Source organism: Anabrus simplex, chromosome 14 (assembly GCF_040414725.1).
Source record: "Anabrus simplex isolate iqAnaSimp1 chromosome 14, ASM4041472v1, whole genome shotgun sequence".
NCBI lineage: Eukaryota > Metazoa > Arthropoda > Insecta > Orthoptera > Tettigoniidae > Anabrus > Anabrus simplex.
This window is the reverse complement of record NC_090278.1, coordinates 45,215,538-45,240,350: the sequence shown is the minus strand read 5'-3', so window position 1 is coordinate 45,240,350 and position 24,813 is coordinate 45,215,538. Positions and strand designations below refer to the sequence as shown.

The following is a 24,813-nucleotide window of genomic DNA, read 5'->3' as shown; positions in this document are numbered from 1 at the left end:
CCGAGTTGGTAAATTTAGCCGCACAGAGTATGGAAAGGCATACCTTAATCCTTAGTCGTATCACATCCGATGTCCTTATCTTATTCGCATTTGTAGTCTTATCGGGATTATCAGTCTTAGTATTATCAGTATTAGCATCATTTTTCAGACAGTCTTAGTCTCAGATTTTCAGACTCTTGCTCTTGTGAATCAGCAGTCAAGTTTGTGTTAATTTGTACACTGTACTTATTGACTGGTGACGTTTGTATTTACAGAGAGATGCGATGAGATGCTGTGACATTGTGTTAATATTTAGATATCACTTTACCTCGTGGCAGAGAGATGTGTAGGCACTCTGAACCTCACGTGCGGGTAACTCTTGCAATAAAATAATATTCAGAGAAACAGTTATTCTTAATCAGAGTTATCATTTCATAGTCGAGTCCATCAGAACATGTATGACAGTGGAAGGCTGTTATTCACTGCATAAAGTGACAGAAAACATGTGCTTAGCCGATGTCAAGGTCCAAATTGTGTCCTGGAAATACAGAGCAGTGTTAATTGGCAGTGCGGGAAATGTGCTGTCGGGCGACCGTGGCGCGAACAAATGGGTAGATCCACGATTGGTGAGCAGAGGGAGAGAGACAATGTTAGCACCTAAATTTAATACCAGTACAAATTCTAGGATGCAATAGTAGCCACATAAACTCAGGAGCTCAGTTACACATAGCTCATAAGGTGACCATAATTTTGTAGTGTCACTAGGCTACCAACGAGACTTCATTGCATGAGATAACCAGGAGATGCAGCCGCAGAAGTAGCCGATCCAGGATGAGGGCGCGACGATGGAGAGCAGCAGCTGGACCAACGGGAAGGCAGACCTGATATCTGGAAATCCTACTCTCATTACAATGATGGCCTAAACAGGATGGTGCCGTCTGATCTAAAGTAAGGAGTGACCTGAAGGCTGAGTAACAAACATACCATTTTAATTATGTAGTACTCTACATAGATATTTAGAGGGATTTGTAAATAGTAGTTTTAGTTTGTAGAATTTTGTATTTCTAAGAGGCAATCACCAGTAACGTAAGAGTAAAGCTAGAATTGGTATATGAATCGACCTATTTCATCTCATTTCATCTTGTTTTGTCTGGGTACTTAAGGTAAGGATGCATGGCATTTAGAAATAAATGTAAATAAGGGTCAATCAATGTGGATAATTACGTTTCATCCAGTGATGGTTTTTCCTTTCTTAATAAACGTGCAGGCAAGCTTCAAATATAATGTCAGGTCTAGTGTAATCTAGTAGTATGCATGCTTTGAAACGAATGAGGACAGGCATGGATACATGTGATTTTCTCTGTATGTTAGAGAATAAAAATGATTGTTATGTACATGTTGTCAGTTCTTTGATCCTAATCAATAGTAGAATCATCAAGAGGAGTCCAAGTGTTAAATTAAAGCAGTGAAATAGGTTCAGCTGTCAAATATGTGTTGATGAGTGTTAAAATTTGTCATCAAGGAATGAACTAAATAGTCGGATGTAAATTCAGGGAATAGGTCCTCTTGTGTAGGAAGAGTTCAGAGTTACAGGTCAGGTCATCGTATTAATGGAATGGTCTAACTAAGCGTGGATAGGGTCTTAATTGTAATGACATGATAGTCATGTAGTATCTGATTATAAGGATGAAGGTACCAGAAGGGTAGAGGACGAGTAACTGTTCTAGTACTACTAGATTACAGTAAAGCTTTTGACAGTGTAGACATTGACATATTACTTGTAAAACTGAAGGCTCTACATTTTTCTCAGGGAACGATTGCTTGGATACATTCCTATCTTCACAGACGTCAACAGTGTGTGAAAGGTAACAATGGAATTGTTTCCTCGTGGCACCACGTGAATAGAGGAGTCCCTCAAGCCTCTGTACTTGGACCTGTTCTTTTCGCACTCTTTGTGAATGACATATCGAATTTAAGACATTGCAAATACCACATGTACACTGACGACCTTCAACTCTACACCATACCAACCAAGTATTCCGGTTTTTGCGTAAAATGTACGGATTTTGAGTGTGTTTTACGGTTGTATGGATGAACAATGTTATTGTACGGATTTTGAATATCCGCGCTTGGTTTTGGTTTCTGCGGTCAAATCGAATTTGTTTGACTTTCGATAGTAGCTGGTAATATGAGATTCAGTGTTTGAAATCCGACCGGTAAATGTATCGGTAATCACATTATTGATTATCACCGTGCTTTTGTCACCTACCTCAACTGCTACTTCATTCAATGAGATGTTCCCAAACAAGTAGCAGGCTGTGATTTTGAAGAAACAAAATCCGTGAAAAGTAGCAGGCTGTGAATTTATATAAAACAACTTTAGTAACTGTGTCGTGCTTCATAGCAGCTGAAAGGCTTTGTTTGTGTGCGTGTGTAACATTGGCGGTAGTTCTGAAACTCGTGGAATTGTATGACGAATTTCTAAGCGATTTAGTATTTTTAGTGGTGTTTGTAATGAGTTCAACCAAGAAACAATATTATCAGCCTTTTCGGGAGGCACATTCTGCTTAATTTCCTTGTTTTATACGATCACGGAAAGTGTTCCCAGTGATAAATGAAAACAGATGAGCACTCATCAAGACATAACTTTATGTAAGTATTTAATTTCAGGGGTGATTATTATAACATATACAGTAAAACCTTGATGCATCACTTCTCAGGGGGCAGGGGGAAAATGACGACGGATGCAGGAAAACTAAATGCAGGCAACATAAATAATAGGGGAAAAGCAAAATAATAAAATATGGGTACTGTATTGGGACATTTTTCGTTATGTAAATATATTATAATAATTATTATAAAAACAATAATGGCATGTGTCCTCCTGAGCCGGGTGCAGGTCTTTCGAGTTGTCACGTAGTAGGCGATCTAGGCGATATGAAAATGTGGCCCTACCTAAGATGAATTCTAATGCTTAATTCGGCAAACAGACAACCCCCGAACCGTTGGAATTAACCAAGGAAAGTTAAAATCCTCGACCGAATCGAGACCCATTGAACCAAAGGCCAACACGTGCTAACCATACTGTACACACCGGTATCAAAATATTGCAACCGTGATATAGACCTACGAGTTGAAAATAAAAAGCGTGACTTTTACGCCGTTTAACTTCACATTTTGTAATAACTGAAAACCTTTAAGTCCAGTTCTCTTCTTGCAAATTAAAGGTATACGTGGACATTACGGTGATAACCTGTATTTAGGAAAATATTCCGTAGACCCTTTGCGAACAATAGATTAGATACCCAATACGGCGAGGCTCCCGCAGCTCAACTCAGACGATGTCACAGAGGTTAGAAATTCAACGCACCGAGCACAGAGATAGGAACACTTGTATCTAGGCCTACAACACCAGGCTATAAGAAAAGATTATTGGTCTGGCTTGGTTAGGTCTGGCTTGTAATGAGACTATTAGGCAGTGGGCAACAAAGCTGTCAACAGGCCTCTAGCATCCCTCACACTCCACAAGGTGCGACGCAATTAATCACCCTGTGACTAATTAAAATGTATTTGGCACACTGCGTGGTTTTCCCTTTTTTTTAACGCAGTTGGCAGCCCTAGTCAGCCTATACCAACACAGAAAATGGTGGCAAATTTGAGTTTTACGCTGTCTAGGTTTTAATTCTTGTAGGTAAGAATACTTGTAGGGGTCGGTTACTGGGCCGAGAAGCGTTGTCACCAGGAGGCTCGTAGTGAGGTTGCGCGTGAATAACCTGCACACAGCACTCCAGCCTACAAGATCCTTGTTCAAGACTTGCAACTCCGAATCGCTCGTACATTCTCGCGTATCAGATTGCTGCTATTATATGCTAAGAATATTAAGCTGTCCCTCTAAATTCAAAAATCTTTTGTGTATATTTTCTTACGTACGATCGATCAATGCGGGAAAATTGTGACCGAGGACAAATAATATTTCGACGATCGATGCGATAAAACGATAGTTCGAGAAACGATAGATGTGGGGAAATTCAACATTGGTTTAAATGGAACATTTTTGGGACCGAATAAATTCAACGATAAATATGGGAAAACGACAGTTCCAGGAATGGTGCATCGAGATTCTACTATATTTGACTTGTATTACTATTGTTTATAATCCTCCCGCTGTCCTTTTTCATTGTGTCTAAAGACTGTTACGTATGCGCGTGTTGTTAAAAATTTTCCGCTTGAGGATCTTCCGGATTTCTCTTTTTGAAAGTTGGCAGGTATGCTACACAGACTCTACAGGACAAGTTCTTCAGGAAAATATAAACTTACTAAACATTGACTTACAGACTGTTAGTGAATGGTCTGCTGCCCACAGCCTGCAGTTGAACTCTACAAAGTCACAAGTAAACCTTGTTGGCCATCAAAATCAAATGGCAAGTATTAATAAACGTCCATTGCCGAGAGTAGTTCTTCAGAATGTTGCAATTCCATTTGTACCACAAGTGAAGAACCTCAGCGTTATTATGGACAAATGCATGACTTGGTCTGGACATATCTTACATATCTGCCAAAAGATTTTCTCTGCTCTTCATTCTTAATATAAATATAAATATATATTTCCAATAAAACATGAGTAGAAATTAATCGAGGCTCATGTAATGCCACATTTCGACTATTGTGATGTTGTTTTCAATGATGTTAGGCCACTGTTGTCCCTAAGGCTACAATGTGCTCAAAATGCATGTGTGAGGTATATATGCAATCTAAGAAAATATGACCACGTGTCATCATCTTTCGTAGAACTAGAGTGGTCGCAACTCACGTTCGCCGTAATCATCATACTCTGCCTCTCCTCCACAGAGTCCTTACTACATCATCCCCATCATACCTTTCTTCGTGTTTTCATTATTTCTCAAATGTGCTTAACAGAGATACAAAGGCTCAAACATCGAACCTACTCGTCATTCCTAACCATCGAACTGCAACATTTAATAACCAGAGGTGCCAACTATTACGAATTGTCCGTAATTATTACGGGTTTCACCTCACGATTACGGAATTACGGTCAAAGGAGAAATTCTTACGGAAAAGCTGACATTATCACGAAAAAATAATTTTCTACGGAAGAAGATTAAAGAAGGAAAAATGTTCAATTCTTTCGAGCCTTTCTCCTAAATCGTCATCGTTTCAATGCTTGTAAGTTGGCAGCGATACTTATTCGATCGTTACTTCGTTTTGCTACCCATAAGCGTTGTAAAATTCATTGTGAATGAAGAAGCTCAGGCGCTGCTCTTCTCCACTATGAATCCTTCAGTAATGTTGTATTTGATGTGTTAAGTGTACCTGAAAGTTGACGGAAAGATTGAGAAAGAAGTGAGGACTACATTAAGCACATCTGCACTGGAATCGCTTGTGGTTCAGAAGACGAAAATGTTATCGCAGTGGGAAGGATGCTTCGAGAAAAACTACACTGAAAAGCAACTGCTGCATGAGAAACAAGCTACAAGGAATGAGCAGCATTTAAAGTAAGATTTTATGTAATAATCCTTGCGGTGTAGCCTATGGAGTTCTGCCTGTTTTATCAAAGAACGTACAGGTTGTGTGCAAATTTTATTGAGTAATATGATATACTTTCGAATAGATTGCTAGAGGGAAAGGCAAATGGGGTGTCATTATCGAGAATGAAGGAGCATGCTTTGGACTTAACTCGAAATTTTTCTCGGGGGTAGGGGGGCGATTACTGATAATCCACTTCAAAGGTTGGCACCTCTGAATAACTCATTTTCTGTGTTTGCCGCCCGAGAATGGAATCGTTTACTGGATGACGTCAGAGAAATTCCAACCACAAGGTCATTTAAAAGAACATTAAGAGGTACAGCAGGATACGAATGAACTGTGCATTTCTACTGATTACCACCAGCTATTATTATTATTATTATTATTATTATTATTATTATTATTGTAAGTATGTATATCTCACTGGGGTGAAATTTTATTTCTGTTACAAAGTATTTAGATAATCTTTATTTGTGCTCCACTTAGTATTAATTACAGTAGTGTTAACTTTGGTTCTATTTATTTGTGCTCCACTTAGTATTAATTACAGTAGTGTTAACTTTGGTTCTATGTACAATAATTGGTTTAGTGTGAGAGAAGGCTTAATGGCTTTACCTACGCCAATAAAGACATTTATCTATCTGTCTATCTGTCTATCTATCTATCTCTATCTATCTGTTCTTTCATGCATCATTTACACACTCATACTTCAAGATGTTTTGTTTTCAACCAAGTGCAAAACTACATGAGTAAATATGGTCTTATTACAGTTGTATGTATTCAAAACTCTTCATTCTTACCTCAGGTTAATTTGGTAATCCATAGACTTGGTGATGTAAATATCCAACATTTCCTTTGGGTTCGTCCAGCCGCAGATGTCAAAAAGATGCTGTATAGAAATAAATGGTACTAAATTAATTACTTCAAAGTTTAGATGATGATTAATTAATTTCCCAGGATACCAGGCCACGTAGCAATAAGTTACCTGCAAGCATAGTTTATCAGAAGGTCAATACAGTGTCATATTACATATTATTTTAATCAGAAGGAACACTACTATATTCTCACGTGAGATGAGCCCCTGCAACTGATAAATATAGAAAGTAGGGTCATGTGGGATAACTGTGACCAAGTGTTATTTCTGTCCAACTCCGTTTACACCTTTAGAAACTGAATGAAGAAAAATTAAGTAGGACCATTATGTGTGTTGCCGGAAGACTAACTGAAGAAATTTACTGCTATACACTGCAAGGGTGAAAATGGAGCTGGACAAGAATACTCATTAGATGGAAACACCCCAAAAATGGAATTACTCCACCTGACCAAACCTTCCACAGCGTTCTTTGTTCACTACTGCACATGAAGGGAAAGATTTGCTAACATATACAATTGAATTGATGCATGTAAAAACGAACTAACCATTGTTTTCTGAAATTAGAGAAGAGACTTTGTCACTGATGCAAAAAATTCATTTTGGGAATATAAAATTAACATATTTTTGTTTCCATCTGAAAGAAGTAGCTTTATTTTTAACATTGTCAAGCAACTTTGACAGTTGTTAACAGCAGGGGTGAGACAAATTATGGTCATATGCACTAACTTGATCATATCCATAGCTAGCTATCGTGATAGGGTACGTGCCGGGGACTTGAAGTAAGGTACTATCCCGGCATTTGTCTGGAGGGAATGCACCACACACAGGACAGCCAGTGTCAGCACCGGAATTCGAACTTTAGATCTCCAAACCTCGCAGTTCTTTAGTCATCTCGTGGTGAATAGAGCACAAAATACTGGGCCAAAACTCAAAAACACAAAATGCTTTTACCATTTCTCAGTGATACTATTAATTTTTGCACACATTTACAGTCTTCAAAAGCAGAAGCCATTTTTACTTGGTTTGCAAACAGACAATGTGGCCAATGTTCTTCTTCTCGTCTTTTCCTCTTCTTGCGGCATTTTCTCTTAACTTCTTTACTCTGAGGTCCTCCCGCACTTCTGGGTCTACCTCACTCCCTCCTACTTTCCACTTCCATGTCAAGCATTCTCCTTCCAACATAATTTTCATACCTGCACTAATTGTGGCTATACCAGAGTAATCGTCATTCTTGGACTTTTCTAGATATTTCAGTCACTTTAACGCTGCCTTGTATAAAGTTGTTGTTGATGTGGTCTTTCCTCATAACCACACACAACCATCTTCATTCCAGTTGATTATCTTGTGACTGCACTGTTGGCCAAGCATTGCAGGTCTCACCACATATTTGTTGGGATATTTGGGCAGGTAGCCTATTTATCATCAGCAGACATAGTGGGTCTTGCTCCTTGCCTGGAGCTGGTTTCCTTCCCAGTCTTACTCTGGCCGATTTCCTCTAGAGCTTTTCTCCAGCTTTCTGATTTTATATTCAAGCTGATCTCTATGTGTGCTGCATAGTGCAATATCATCTGCAAATAACAGAGCTGTTCTCTTAGAACATCCATTATCAAACCGAAAAATACAGGCACTCAGTGCAGGTCCTTGATGGTCTGCGTCAATCATACACTGCTTCTAACTTGCGTTTTCGCTCCTTGGTACATGTCCTGAACTTCTCTGGTACTCCCTTGTTGCATTTCCATACTTCCTGACGTGGCACCCAATCATTAGTCTTTTCTAAGTCTAGGAACACCATGCGTAGTTCTTTCTGCACCGGGCGAGTTGGCCGTGTGCGTAGAGGCGCGCGGCTATGAGCTTGCATCCGGAAGATAGTAGGTTCGAATCCCACTATCGGCAGCCCTGAAAATGGTTTTCCGTGGTTGCCCATTTTCACACGAGGCAAATGCTGGGGCTGTACCTTAACTAAGGCCACGGCCACTTCCTTCCAACTCCTTGTCCTTTCCTATCCCATCGTAGCCATAAGACGGCTGTGTCGGTGCGATGTAAAGCCCCTAGCAATAAAAAAAAGTTCTTTCTGCTTTCCTCTGTAATTTTCCATGACCTGCTTAAGAGCAAAAATAGCATCAGTAGTTTCTTCCCTGGCATAAATCTGAACTGTTTTCTTTCCTAAGCCCACCTTCAATAACTTTTGGGTTTTCTGTGTTTTCCTATTTTCACACCAGGCTGTATCTCAGTTAAGACAATGGCCACTACCGTCCCCGTCCTAGCCATTTCTCTTCTCTGCGTTGCCAAAAACCTTCGATGTGTTAGTTTGACATTAAACCACTAGCAAAGGAAATTGTTATCCCACTGGCTACTTTTAGAATTTCTGCAGAAACCTAGGTGCCAGAATTTTGTTGTGTAGGACTACATTAACATGAGCACCTTCAAATACCACCAGACTATTGCCTGAGCTACTCAGCATGACTGGTTAAATTACGCATTACCTTTAGAATAATTCCCTTCCACAGAGGCATACTACTGCTGGTGCGTGTAAAGTTTGGAAGCATTGCCAGAAGCCATTTAACGAAACCAGTTAGTGGTCTCCTTGTATTTCCAGTAACTTTATCAGAGTTAGCAAATTGTTGCCCCTTCTGATGAGATTTAATCCTTAGAAATTGAAAGAAGTCAGGTGGTCACTTATCGGAAGAGCATGGAGAATGCTTCAAGGCAGAAACGTTGCGCCCGGTGAAGTAATTTTTTACCATTACTGATTGATGTGATTGTGCATTGCCATGCAGTGTAAACCGGGTGTTATGCACCAAGTTTTCCAGACTATTCTTCCTGACTGCATCCCTAAGATGGCAAAGGATTTCCACTCTCAGTTCTTTCATTACAATAGGACCTTCTGAAATAAACCCATAATGGCCAAGGTATTCAACATCAAAGTAAACTGCCTCTCATAGTATTCATAGCAAATTTTTTTATCTGAGGAGATTTTTATATTCCCAGGTCATACGAGTATCACCAAGTTTCAACTCCAGTAGTTTCATCGTTCAGAGAACTGTTGTCTTGATCAGTCACACTGCTTGGATACATACATACATTATCATTATAGACTTCTATGCCTTTCAGCGTTCAGTCTGCAATCCCCTGTGAATTTACTAAACATTGCCACAATCATCGATTTGCAACTAATGTTGTGGCCTCATTCAGTTCTATACTTCTTGTCTTTAAATCGTTAGAAACCGAGTCTAAACATCATCGTCTTGGTCTACCTCTACTTCTCGTACCGTCCGTAACAGAGTCCATTATTCTCCTAAGTAACCTATCCTCCTCCATTTGCCTCACATGACCCCAGCACTGGAGCCAGTTTATGCGAACAGCTTCATCCATCGAGTTCATTCCTAAATTAGCCTTTATCTCCTCATTCTGAGCACCCTCCTGCCATTGTTCCCACCTGTTTGTACCAGCAATCATTCTTGCTACTTTCATGTCTTTTACTTCTAACTTATGACTAAGATTTTCTGAGTCCACCCAGCTTTCACTCCCGTAAAGCCAAATTGGTCTGAAAACAGACTGATGTAAAGATAGTTTAGTCTGGGAGCTGACTTCCTTCTTACAAAATACTGTTGATCGCAACTGCGAGCTCACTGCATTAGCTTTACTGCACCTTGATTCAATCTCACTTACAATATTTCCATCCTGGGAGAACACACAACCTAAATACTTGAAATTACTGACCTGTTCTAGCTTTGTATCACCAATCTGACATTCAATTCTGTTGAATTTCTTACCTGCTGACATCAGTTTAGTCTTTGAGAGGCTAATTTTCATACCATACTCATTGCACCTATTTTCAAGTTCCAAGATGTTAGACTGCAGGCTTTCAGCACAATCTGGCATTAAGACCAAGTCGTCAGCATAGGCCAGACTGCTTACTAGATTTCCACCTAACTGAATCCCTCCCTGCCATTTTATACCTTTCAGGAGATGATCTATGTAAACTACGAACAGCAAAGGTGAAAGATTACAGCCTTGTCTAACCCCTGTAACTACCCTGAACCAAGAACTCATTCTACCATCAATTCTCACTGAAGCCCAATTGTCAACATAAATGCCTTAGATTGATTTTAATAATCTTTCTTTAAATCCATAGTTCCCCAGTATAGGGAACATCTTTACCCTCGGTACCCTGTCATATGCTCTCTCTAGATCTACGAAACATAAACACAACTGCCTATTCCTCTCATAGCATTTTGCAATTACATGGCACATACTGAAAATCTGATCCTGACAGCCTCTCTGTGGTCTGAAACCACACTGGTTTTCATCCAACTTCCTCTCAACGACTGATTGCACCCTCCCTTCCAAGATGCCAGTGAATACTTTGCCTGGTATACTATTCAATGAGATACCTCGATAGTTGTTGCAATCCTTCCTGTTCCCTTGCTTATAGATAGGTGCAATTACTGCTTTTGTCCAATCTGAAGGTACCTTACCAACACTCCATGCTAATCTTACTACTCTATGAAGGCAATTCATCCTGCCTTCCCACTATACTTCACCATTTCAGGTCTGATTTCATCTATTCCTGCTGCCTTATGATAATGGAGTTTATTTACTATCCTTTCCACTTCCTCTAGCATAAATTCACCAACATCATTTTCCTCCTCGCCATGAGCTTGGGTGTTCGCAACACCACCAGAATGATTTCCTTCTACATTGAGAAGATGTTCGAAATATTCCCTTCACCTCTCCAGTGATTCCCTGGAATCTATTATGAGTTCACCTGAATTACTCAAAACACATTTCCTTTTCCCCTTCCTTCCTAAGATTTTTTATTACTGTTCAGAAAGGTTTCCCTGCTGCTTGACCTAGCCTTTCCAGGTTATTACCAAAATTTTCCCATGACTTCTTTTTGGATCCAACAACTATTTGTATCGCTCTGTTTCCTTCGTCTAAGTACAAATCCCTGTCTGCCTCAGCCCTCGTTTGGAGCCATTTCTGATAAGCCTTCCTTTTATGTTTACAAGCTGCTCTCACTTCATCATTCCACCAAGATGTTCGCCTTTTCCCATCTTTACACACAGTTGTTCCTAGGCATTCCCTTGTTGTTTCTACTACAGCATCCCGGTATGCCACCCTTTCACTTTCTATATCCTGAACCTGCTTACTGTCTACTGTTCGAAACTTCTCACTAATCATATCCATGTACCTCTGTCTAATTTCCTCGTCCTGGAGATTTTCTACCCTTATTCGTTTGCAGACAGATTTCGTTTTCTCTACCCTAGGCCTAGGATACTTAGTTCACTACATATCAGATAGTGGTCTGTATCATCAAGAAATCTCTGGAAAGCTCGTACATTCCTAACAGTTTTCCTGAATTCAAAGTCTGTTAAGATATAATCTATTATGGATCTGGTACCCCTAGCCTTCCACGTGTAGCGGTGAATAGCCTTATGCTTGAAGAATATATTCGTAACTGCTAAACCCATACTAGCACAGAAGTCCAGCAAACGCTTCCCATTCCAATTAGCTTCCATATCTTCCCCACATTTACCAATCACCCTTTCGTATCCTTCAGTTCTATTCCCAACTCTCGCATTGAAATCGCCCATTAGCACTATTCTATCCTTGCTGTTGACCCTGACCACAATGTTACTCAATGCTTCATAAAACTTGTCAACTTCATCCTCATCTCCACCCTCACATGGTGAATACACGGAGACAATTCTAGTCCTAATTCCTCCAACTGACAAATCTACCCACATCATTTGCTCATTTACATGCCTAACAGAAACTATGTCACGTGGAATGGTATTCCTGATAAAGAGCCCTACCCCAGACTCTGCCCTTCCCTTTCTAACACCCGTCAAGTACACTTTATAATCTCCTATCCCTTCCTCGTTATCTCCCCTTACCCGAATATCACTTACTCCTAGCACATCGAGATGCATCCTCTTTGCTGACTCAGCCAGTTCTACTTTCTTTCTTCCATAAGCCCCATTAATATTGGTGGCTCCCCATCGAATTCCACTTCGTTTGCCAATTTGTTTCCAAGGAGTCCCTCGCCTGTCGAATGGGAGGGGACTCCGTTACTCCCATAGGTCTGAGGCTTGCTTAAAATGTTCTGAGCTCGGTAAATTCATGAAGCAGGATGCTACCCTACTCCCACATAGTCCAAGTGAGGATCTCTCCCCTAATGGGTTGTGGACCATCGGTGAATTGTATAGTCATAGCCGCCTGAGCACAAGAAGGGCCAGGACTCAGAATATGTCCGAGATGCCCACTCCCATTCCATAGCAACTGGTATCCCGACTCTCAGGACCACGTAGTAGGCCACTCAGCAGTTGCCCATGGTCCACGAACTAGGACGTGACTACAGTAACCCACACCATGAATGCATGATACTTTGTTTCCAGGAGATATGTAGTGTGTGCACATTTTGAACTGAAATTTGAACCTATTGCTGTCTCTTTAGTACCCTTGCTTTGGTCACTCCTCACAACAGTGCATGCTACATTTGTCCCAGTTGGTGATTGGCCGCTCTTTACAATAGAACAAACAACAAACAACAAAGACTGATTGTCATGTGTAGAGAAGAATTGTTATGATTATAAATATTGCTTGGAAATGATGTCATGAACATTACACACATCCCTTACTTCCTTATGCATTAAAAATAAAACCAGGGTTATATTTGAAACATGGCTGAGTTGCTGAGACAAATAGAGTGCTGACCTTCTGAGCCCAGCTTGACAGTTTGAATCCCGACTTTTCAAAGGGGCTACAATTCACCAACCTCATGTCAGTAGACTTATAAGCATTTAAAATAACTTTTATAGGACAAAATTCTAACAGTTCGCCATCTCAGAAACAGTAAATCCAATAACATTATTACTGCAGTATGTTTGCTTTTTATCAGAAATATGGAAACTTTCTCTTTCAGTTCGTAATTATGGAGTCGCCATTTTTCGTGAAATGTGAGCCACGATGGTCATCAGGTGGAGAGGAGTCCTCATATCTTGTAAGTAAAATCAGATATACACTATTTTTTTAAAAATGCCATTTGTTCGCGGCATCGATCTCTTAAAGATCTTTTGCCACTACTTCCACCATATGTTATGAACCTGCGTGTAATTGTAATTGCGGAATTTCAAAGTGTTGAATGTGAGGAAAGGAACGTTAAGGACGACACAAACACCCAGTCCCCAGGCCAGGGATATTAATCATTTACAATTAAAATCCCCTCACCCAGCCAGGAATGGAACCTGGGGCCACCGGGTGATAGGCGGGCGCGTTGGCCCCCTACACTGCGGGGCCGTACAAACACAGTTAATGTAAATACTGAATTAGCCATAACTGTCACTCATACTTGGAGACTGGAACATACATGCTTGTGCATCCATCTGCATGAATAAACTGCAAGTGAAGATGTTACATTATTAACAGTATGTACAATATATACCTTCTTATCTAATGTATCCAGACATGTACTTAAAACTGTTTGTAAATAGGGTTGCCAGATATTAATTTTTTTAAAGAAGACTATCTGCAAACAACATATTTTATTATTTTGAAATCTTTTCCACTATACACTTTAAATCAAAGGTGGTTGTTTCTGTTGTGGACGGAGCTAAATTCAATCAGTATATCCTCTTAGGAAGAAATTAATTTATAATATTGTAGCACACGTTACATCATGCATACCACAGAAGGAATGAAAGTGGTAATTCAATCACACAAGACACTTCTCTAAACATACACATCATGTTCATTTCTCACTTATCAGTATTATATTCAGAATTTTGTTTTTCTGAACGTTTTTGACAGCATGAATGTGATGAAACAAAACTAACAGGCTGACACAAACCTGTATCAAACAACTTATTCAACAGATTCTTTTTTAAAATCTTTTTTTTTTTTTTTTGAGCCATAATTCAACTATCGATTAGCATCTTTCCAGTTGATTACTTCTACCTTATTAAGGAAGTGATAGTGTAGAGTAAAATGGATTATTATATCATCAAAACGGGTGAAATTTGAGAAATGTGTCTATATTCAGGAAACTGTCACACAAATCATCCAGACCTCAGGAAATCCCACCAAAATCTCGCATCCGTATCTCTAGGTGTTCTTTTACATACTGGAAAAACATATCTGGGCAGAGTGGCAGACGTTCTTCCTGTGCCATACTGGCAGGTGTAGTTTGTGATTTGAGTCTTTTGGTCTGGAGCAAAATCACCATTCTAATTCATTAGCTGGATTGGTTACTCCATTTTGAAATGTTTTTGTCAATGAACCACACTTGACTGACCCTCCTGCTATAGACAACTCGCTGCTATGTACAGTGTTGTGTTAGGAAAGGACAAATGCTATGAAACTGTCAACGCTCTATATGCTGGCATTCACCGCACCCATCACTTCCATCTGATTGCTACATGGCTGCAAATGATACAACTTGTGTCATCAGTAAACCAGTGACAGTCTTTATACTAATGAACATAGTTCACAGTTTGTCTGGTTCATGAGGCGTTGAGACCCAATTCCTCTTATCTCCCAGACACAGTTGTGGTGGTATCTGCAGAATTCATGAACAGTGGTCTCATACAACGTCGTCTGACTTTCCCGTTCCACTCTCTCCAATGTTCGATGGTCCCTGTCGGTCAAGGCACGTGATTCTACCACTGTAGTGTACTCCTGTTTCCACTTTACAATCATCTCATCACCAGTGGACTAGGGGAACTTGACAAGGACAGAAATGGTCCTAATGGATTGCTTATTGATTTGACTCAACATTTAAGGACATTAAGTTGCCTTGTTTCTGCCGTTTGCCAGATATCTCGTAACAGTGAGTTACATGGAGCCCTCGGGCACCTGTTACAGCAGCAGGAATGGTCGTAATGACATCTAGGCTCTAGTTTTTATATCTAGAGGGGTGTTCGGGTATTTCTGATCAGATAGTGTATATTACTGAAATTGATCTGACTAAGACACAGGCACCCAGAGTCTTGGTTAAACTTCAACATGTCAACGGGTGAATTTGATCCAAGTAGAGAGCATGTTATGTTTGGGAGTATCAAGTCTCTTTATGTTGCTGATAGCCAGATACTAGATCAGTGGGAGTGCTTTACACAATAACAAAGGAATTCCACCAGAACTTGGATTTAGACAGGGTTGTATACTGTTGTGTAACACATGTGAAGAAAATAATACAATGAAAGCTCTGGATGGATAGGAATATGATGTGTTTCAATTAAAGGCCAAAAAATTAACAATTAGCTCTTTGCTGGTGATAAAGCCTTTTTAGCAAAGAGTCACGAAGTGTTGTTTATATTCATCTAATTCATTGAAAAGGAGACACAGGAACTCGGATTAGAACTGAACCTCATACACAAAAAGTATAATAGTGGACAGAGGAGTACAGTATCATGTTGTATATGTGATTATAAATTCTAGGTAATCAGATGGAAAGAGGTAAAGCAAAGATGTTGGCTGGCTAAGGTGGCAGTGAAAAAATTGACTAGGAACAGATTTTCAAACACCTGAATAAGTCTATAAAGTGTGAAGTGTTTCTAATGGATGCTGTGAAATGAGGAGATAACATTTTGTTGGAGAAAGATGGACTGAACACACAGAGCAGTAGTAATTATGAGTGTGGCTGTTACGATATGAGTAAAGAGCTGGATACGCAGTCACCAAATTGTGAACAACTACAAAGAAGACCTCAACTAAAGATGGTAAAGTGAGGCTCTAAATCTCACCAAGACGAAGAGTCTCGAATTCCTGTGTTGATGGGGTGTCAGTAACTGTAATGATGTAAATGACTGCGGTAGAGTATGGTTCTTGTGTAAGGACCCTCACAAGGACTATTTGTTTCAACAACTGGAAAAGATCCAAAGGAAAGCAGTACGGTTTCTTCTGGGTAAATCCAACAAAAGAGCAAACTTCGGGATTGAAAGACCTGGGAGTAAGGAAGCAAACAGCTCGACTAATCAGGATGTTCTGAGCCGTCAGGAGAGAGATGGCTTGGAATGAGCTTGAGTGGAGATTTTAAAGGTAGGAAAGATATGAAGGTACAGTGAGGCAAACACTTGTTTATAGCAAGAAGGGGGGGTGTGTGATAAATATATTAATTCATTTATATACGATTTAAAACAAGGTTAGGGAAGCAACCAATAGGAAATCTGTCACGTGGGCAACAGCCCTAAATATAGATCACTGTTCATTGATTGATTGATTGATTGATTGATTGATTGATTGATTGATTGATTGATTGATTGATTGGTGCATGAAATTGAGTAAGGAATTGGTTGTGGCCTGTGAATAGGAACTCTTTCAGCATTTGCCTAGAAGTTGAATTGGAAATCCGCAGGACAGCCGAATCTCCTGAATGCAGAGTTTGGTAATATTCAATAACTATCATTGTTAATTTGCCTGATGTTTTCAGGAGCAGCTACGAGCTGTTAATTATGAAGATATGAAAGTTGAGCCACGTACAGAGGAAGGAAACTCAATATTTCTTAAAGAAGAAGATCTTGCTCAGGTAGGTTGTTTATTAGAGCAACTCTTTCCAGTAATGGGCAGGCTTAGAAATATATCTCACACACTTCCTTCAATATGGGCCATTGATAGGTGTTTGGAGCTCATAACGTGAATCTTGTTATTGATTATGTGTTATTAAAACTATATTATATGTTTGCCATAATATGAACCTGAAATAGTTCTTCTGCATATTTACAAAATTAACATTATTCTTCTGTTGAAGATACGTACCTGCATTTATAAAATCTTACTGCTTAGCAAAGCATTCAATATTTGGAGTTATATATCTTAACAGCTGTCCACTTAAGTATATTGTACCAGACATACTCAACATTATTTTACAAATATGGCAGGCTTGAGCAAGGGGATGTTTGATAGCAATCTTTCAAGTGCAGTTTACTCCACATCACTCTGGAGGTCAATAATTTCTAGTTGTAACTATGAGGGGACAGAATCACCAGTTGCAAATATATCATACTGAGATGCAAGAATATCCAAGTCTGGAATTCTTTAAGAAGGAATTCATACTTTTAAATATTGTTAATTAATGTAACTTGAAAGCATTTCAGCCTGTTGAAAACACTAATTGTAACAGATATAACATACCTGTAACCTTATGCACTCCTATGTCTAATGGGGCTCGACATTAAAATGTTAGACTGGCGATCCAAGTCGGCATTACAATAGCTTGTCCTTTCAGCGAGCGTATGATCACTGTCCTGTGTTCCAGTGTTGCAGTGCTATCTAGCACTCTTCAAGAGAACATTTACTATAGTTTGTGAGAATCGTTATGACTTTGTAACCTCTGTTATTCTCGAATGTTTATGAAAGTTTACTGATGATAAAGATTGAATGTAAACATGGCTTCAGCTTCCTTTTTGCTCACAAAAGTTGGATTACAACTGACAAGAACAAAGAGCTGCCAGTAGAAGATAATATAAAGTTGCCTGGGTAGTAGCGGGGTTGCTATGGTAACCTTAACGTCACTGGCTCTCCTGGCAAAAACGCCTTTGCCCCGTGCCTCACTGGCCATGTGCATCCTTCTGATCTCTGAACAATAATGGATTCAGTACCCTGTATGCTGATCTTGCATTTTCTGTTGGGATCCGGATTTCTGAGTCTGGGTTAAAATAATTTGCTATCTATTAGCCTTTGAATTACAGTGTAGTTTCGTACACCATTACACATTATGACCGCCTACCTGATGTGATTTAGGACCAACATTTTCCCACAGGCCACTCGGTGAGACATCAATTCAGTGAGTTTGCTGGAATTATCCTGGTGTATCTTGAACCATAAAGGTAATGGAAGCTGGCATATAATGCTAGACATTGGTGATGTAACATGAACCTGATCCTCCAAGGCAAACTACAAATGTTCACCACGGTTCATATCTAATCATCCACAGTCCAGGTGATGATTTCACGTTCCCGTTTCAGTGTATACAGTCAGCATTGGGGTACACAGTCCCGTGCACAATAGATTTTGTGCTGGGAAACATTAGCCTGATCATCACCATTGTACCTGTAGCCCTGTGACCTCATCACCATTGTGCCTGTAGCCCTGTGCCCTCATCACCATTGTACCTGTAGCCCTGTGGTCACTCCAAACACTGTATGATAGCCTGATCCCCACCATTGTACTTGTAGCCCTGTGGTCACTCAAAACAGTGCATGATAGCCTGATCATCACCATTGTACCTGTAACCTTGTGACCTCATAACCATTGTACTTGTAGCCCTGTGATCTCATCACCATTGTACCTGTAGCCCTGTGACCTCAAAACCAATGTACCGGTAGCCCTGTGACCTCATCACCATTGTACCTGTAGCCCTGTGACCTCATCACCATTGTACCTGTACCCTGTGGACACTCCTAACACTGCATGATCACCTGCAGTCCTGTGGTCACTCCAAACACTCTCTATCCGGTATTTGGAAATTTAGTAACCGACTGAACAACTAAATTTCTATTGTTAAAAATTTATCATGTAAGTGATATGTAAATTTAATTACGAGGTGAATTGGAAATGCGCGGTGTCAGCATGTGTGCATTATGTCATTTTAACTTTGCTACTATTGATATTATTGATGTGCTTTGTTTCCTGCTCCACGTACGGTATGCGTATTGTTTGGGTGTGTTTTTCTCTCCGTCTGTTTTGCCTGATTTTGTAATGCATGCTCTGATTGTGTCGGATATTTTGTGTGATATTCCAACTTGGTGACTTGTCGTTATGTAATCGTTTCTTGCCGATATCTTCCATGCTTAAGCCTTAACTCATGTGCCCAGTGTCGCGCTTCCAAGTTAATTTAATAACGACCATCTTGGTCATTTGTAAAATTATTTCTTATATGAAATGTCACATCCTAAGAATTTAAATACAGTCGACTCTCGATAATTTGAAACTCAAGGGACCAGAGAAAAAGTTCAATTTACCGAGAGTTCAAAATAATAGGAGTTCAAGTAACCAAGAGGGAGGGAGGGAAAAATTCAAATAAAGAAGAGTTTCACATATACTTACTCATTTCTTTCACAACATTTGTACAATTATGAAATGTTCATACAGAAATGTTCATTTGATTGTTCATAGAGAAATGTTCATTTGAATGTTCATACAGAAATGTTCATTTTGAAAAAAAGTCTGTAATTTTCTTTTGAGTGAGCGACTTCCATCTATCATGGTCCAATGAATTTTCGATAGTGGTGAGAGCTGAGAAGAAATCATCACTTGTGTCCGTTCTGAGGGTGTAGGAGCGTAGGGTAGTAAGAGCTGTCCTTGCCTCGCTCAATGTGATTGGAATTGGCGGTTGTTCTTTGTTTTCTTCCTCGTCCTCATCCAGAGAGGCTAAATCCAACAGTTCAGCATCGGTTAGGGCACCGTGGACTTGAATGTAATCCTCAAACCTTAACTCTCCACAGTTAGGTAGAAGTCCCCATCCTGAGTCAAAATTCGTAAATTTTGGTGGCTCTGATGACTGTTCCACGTTTTTGGTTTGCTTATACCCGCACTTTTTGAAGCAGTTATAAATGGTGATAGGGTTGACATTTTTCCAGACCTTATCAATCATGATTATAGCGGTCAAAACTGTTATGTTCGTCTTCTCACCTTTCTCGATGCTATCCAGCACAACAGAAACAATTTCTCTGCGGTAGAGAGTTTTTAAATCTTGAATAATGCCTTGGTCTAATGGTTGCACTCTTGATGTCGTGTTGGGTGGAAAGAAAATAAATTTTACGTGGTCGGTTATTATGCACGGTACAGTGGTCAAAGAACAGCAGGGTTTTTGCGTTTTTCCTTTTTCATGTCACTGTTAACCGAGGTCAGCCCTTCATTAAACAACTCTGTCATCATCCATGCTTTTTTGTTTGACCGATAAGCTGTGGGCAGTGATTTTATTCCTTTGAAGCAGCGTGGTTTGGCTGATTTCCCTATAATGAGTGGTTTCAACTTTTGAGATCTGTCCATGTTACATGCTAGAAGGACAGTTATTCTTTCCTTGCTCAGTTTCCCTCCATGACACGTCTCGTCTTTGAACGTCAGGGTGCGATCAGGAAGACATTTATAAAAAAGCCCAGTCTGTGTTGAATATGTTCCTTGGGTCATAGCCATTCAAAAGTTCATTTAGTTCGTTAATCCATTCGTAACAAATGGAACTATCCACACTGGCGCTCTCCGCAGATCTTTTTAAATGTGATGGCGTGTCGGTTTTTGAAATTTGAAAGCCACCCCTCACTTGCTGCAAATCCTTTAATCCCGAGAAACTGCGCAAAAGACTTGGCTTTTTCCTTCAACGTTTTGTCCTCTACACTGACGAATCCACTTAAGCAAGCACTCTTCAAGATGGGGAAATTCACCCTGATGTGACCTTTTTCTACTCGCACTTAAGGCACCTTCGGTGACGCGATCTTTATTTGTCAAAACCATCGACAATGTTGATGGTAAAATACCGAAATGTTTGGCGACATGTTTTTTTAATTGTCCATCCTCCACAGCTTGAATCACACGCTTTTTTTCACTTATGGAAAGACACTTGTTCTTTCTTGAACTCATTGTGATGCTTACAAATTACACAAATCAAACATTAACATACTGTACAACATTTTAACGTTTGAAAGAAGACTCACGACTGCAAACTCACTCATACATCTCATTATTGATGTAAACAAATGACAGGTCTGTGCACGATAACAATGCATACTGTAATCACAGATTTCAAATTATGGAGAGTAGGGAAGCCCGACTTCAAATTATAGAATGTTGGCGAGCAAGATGCCATTCCTACAACTTCAAATTACCGAGGGGACCAAATAACATTGATTTTTTTCAATTTATCGAGTATTTTTCAAGGGACAAGGAGAAAACTTCAAATTATCCAAACATTCAAATTAACGAGTGTCAAATTATGAAGAGTCGACTGTATTATGATTTAAGTAATTATAATTTTATTATTATTCATGTTGGTAACTCCTCGGTTGTAGAAAACTGAAATTTCTTTGCCCGGTTCTTGAACTTTGAGGTGATTAACACTCACATACCTTATTCTTACGTAGTTTTGATTTCTTCTTGCTTTGTTAGTCACTACCCTAAATATCTATTATGTGGTGAACGCTGAAGGTTTTGGGCAGGCCTTGCCTATTATTAATAAAAATTCAATAGCTTGGGTCGAGAGTTGCAAGCTGACTAGCATGTGTTGTCGCTCTGTTTACTTTATGGAACATAGTTTTATTTTTCCTCCCCTTGTAATATTGTATGGATTTGAGGAATATTTTTCTGTTTACTAGTAATTAACATTTGGTTAATTTTATTAATTTATTGTGTAATGTTGGTACTGATCGCCACATATTCTGGGTTTGTGTGTATTGTGTGTATATTCTATAGATTGACTAAAGGAAGGTTGGACCACGTTCATTATTATTGGCCAGTATTTAATTTACAAAGGTATACCTTAAAGTTTAAACCTTAAAATTAAAATTTAATATTTTAAAAAAGGGATTTGTTCATAATAAATATTTACAAGCTTGTAAACCTTTTCTGCATTATAATTTAAGCTACTGGTTTAAGTACAATTTAGTGATTTAATAATTTATTTTATTGGTCCCTTAACTTATTTAATTTTTAAACATAGGAACCCTTTACTGTAAATTATAATGAATTTCATTCATTTGTTTATTTAATTGTTAAATATTTTGAAAGTAAAATTATTTATCCTTCATTTATTATGTAAAACAAGAAAGGAAATATTTAATTATAAATGCTACGAACTTTTATTCTCTCTAAGTAAACATCTTATTTATTTTTTATGTCGTCTGTTATTTAGTAATTAGTAATGTTGGCCTGGCAACCTTTCAAGCATTAATGTTAAGATCCAGTCCTTTATCCTTGATGCTTTGGCCCTTCACGCGTTATATTTTTGTGCTACTGCCCTCATGGTAAGTAACTGTGTTTTGTCTTCATTTTGCCTTTTATGTATCTGCATTGTTATGTCTGTGTTCTTCTTAATGGGGTTGCACGTGGCATACACCAAAACTCGATATTGCCTTCTTAAGGACTGTGAACCTTTTTGCAGTCAGATCCCCTTTTCTTGTGGAAAATTTCCCTCCGCTTCTGGTAGGAAATGAATTTCACTATCATGGTTTGTGTCTCTACACCCAGTAGTCTTCCAATGCAATGGCTCATGTAATAGTCCCGAAGGCCAAGGCTGGCATGAAGATCTCTCCCTGGCAATGTGTACCGTGATGACGTCGGCACTTCCCCTTCCTTTTCCGGAATGCTGAAAATGTGGATACATTGCCACCACTGGTATTGCTCCAGTTCACCTTGCTTGCTTATAAAGTCACTTTTGATTTTCAAGAGTTTCCTGAAGCTGATCTTGTAATTGTTTGATCAATTCCTTGTACTTGGCTATTAGTTCCTGGATCTGAGACATTAGGGGCTGTAACTGTTCGGCTGTGGGCTGTTTGACAAGACCTTGCAGGTGGTGCCATGCATCTGGCTGGCTTGGGAAGCTTCTTAAGAGCCATTACAAAAACTTACTAGTAGAACACTTCTGTTAATTGAACACGTTTAACTTCAAGCACTGTGTTCCCTGCATTTTACAATTTCATGAGAGAATGTTTGAATGCGATAAAGGGAACACCACTCTCATCATGGCTACTGATGATTACACTGCGAAGATGCATGAGATTTTGGACCCTGAGACCTACCGGAGACCAGCAAAAGGTCGAAGATTCTTCTTAACACCAAGAGCCTTATTAAGGCCTCATCATTGCCAGACAATGTGAAGAGAGATACCTCCAAAAGTGAAGCTCTACCTCCGAGACTATATGACTTGCACAAGATACACAAGGACAATGTACCTGTACGGCTCATCGTGAGTGCTATTGGATCACCGAACTATGATATTGCTAAACATCTGGCCACCTTACTACAACCTTACATCAGTGGCACACAGTTGTACATCAGAAATTCAGGCCACTTTGTAGAAAATCTGAAGAACATCCAGTTAGAAGATGAAGACCTGCTTGTCAGCTTTGATGTGGTCTCAATCTTTGTTATGAGCTCTGGACCACATCATTCAGATTTTCCCCCAGGACATAACCAACTTGTTCAACCATTGCCTTACCTCATGCTATTTCCTGTGGAATGGCTATGTTTTTCAACATGGGCAGTCCTCCGAGTCTGGTGATCACAAATTTCTTCATGGAAAAGTTTGAACAAACAGAACTCATGACTGCACCACTGGAACCTAAGGTGTGGGTGTGCTTCGTAGATGACACCCTTGTGATCTGGAGCCATGGAAAGAACAACTACAGCTGTTTCTACAGAATCTGAATAGTATTAACACCAATATTCAGTTCTCTATGGAGACGGAAAACGAAGAAAAACTCCCTTTCTTCAATGTTATGGGATTGAAGACTGCCAATTCAATCTTGGGGAATCCCAGTGTACCACAAGTCGACCCACACAGACCGGTATCTTCAGAAGATGTCTAACCACCACCTACAACAAAAATAAGGAGTGATTAAGATGATAGCGGACCGAGCTAGGAGAATTTATCAACCTCAGCACTTAAACGGGGAACTCAGGCACCTCAATATGGCCCTACTCACTAACAGGTACAGCCATAAACATATCCAATCCATCCCAGGTGAGCAACAACCATGGAGAAAGAAGAGAGCTGCCGGCAGCTAAAGCCTTTATGCTGTATATTGGGAAAACAACTGACAGAATAGGAAGACTACTGGAGTCCCATGGGGTTAAATCCAACAAAGAAAATCCAGGAACTGCTTAGGTCTGCCAAAGACAAGCGCCATTCTCTCGCCACTGCACATGTCTACAAGATCCCGTGCAGCTGCGGCCAGGTGTACATAAGCCCTACAAAATGCAGCCCCGCCACCTGATTGAAGGAGCACAACAGACAGAGCCAGCTGGGACAAGCAGATAGATCATCAGTCGCTGAACACTCGCTACTACCAGGCCATGACATACAGTACTGTCAAATACTGTGTCTTATCACACCCAGCTACAGAGGGAAGCCATTGAAATTCTGAAGCACACCGACAGCTTCAGCCATAAGAAGGAATCTGAACGGACCTGATTTCCAGTCCTGAAAGCCCTAAATCCTGAAGGACGCGATGGCTGAGGCAGAACAGGAAAAGCAACGGGTGATCAGTTGTCTGTCTCCGCCAAGTCAGGTTGATGTATATGGAACTCCTTAATAGCCAAAGAACAGCCAATCATCGACCGAACCCCTGTACGGCGCACCAATAGGCAAACAGCGTACTGTGGCCTGCACTGTATAATGAGGTAGAATTACAGTACCACTTGATTCCACTGAAAGCTTCGCTGCTATCAAAGTCAGCCGGAACCCTTCAGAATGCCAAATGCAGATG

General features: G+C 39.8%; 1 protein-coding gene across 1 annotated transcript in view; it reads left to right on the top strand.

Annotated features, from left to right (window-relative positions):
• Positions 1-848: 848 nt before the first annotated feature.
• Positions 849-24,813, top strand: part of LOC137502980 (uncharacterized) — a 47,167-nt gene continuing 23,202 nt past the window's right edge. Inside the window, exons 1-3 of the mRNA XM_068230272.1 lie at positions 849-927; positions 13,326-13,403; positions 16,827-16,922. Of these exons, the coding sequence (XP_068086373.1) occupies positions 13,335-13,403; positions 16,827-16,922 (165 nt within the window). The 5' untranslated portion in view covers positions 849-927; positions 13,326-13,334. The remainder of the gene's footprint in view (positions 928-13,325; positions 13,404-16,826; positions 16,923-24,813) is intronic.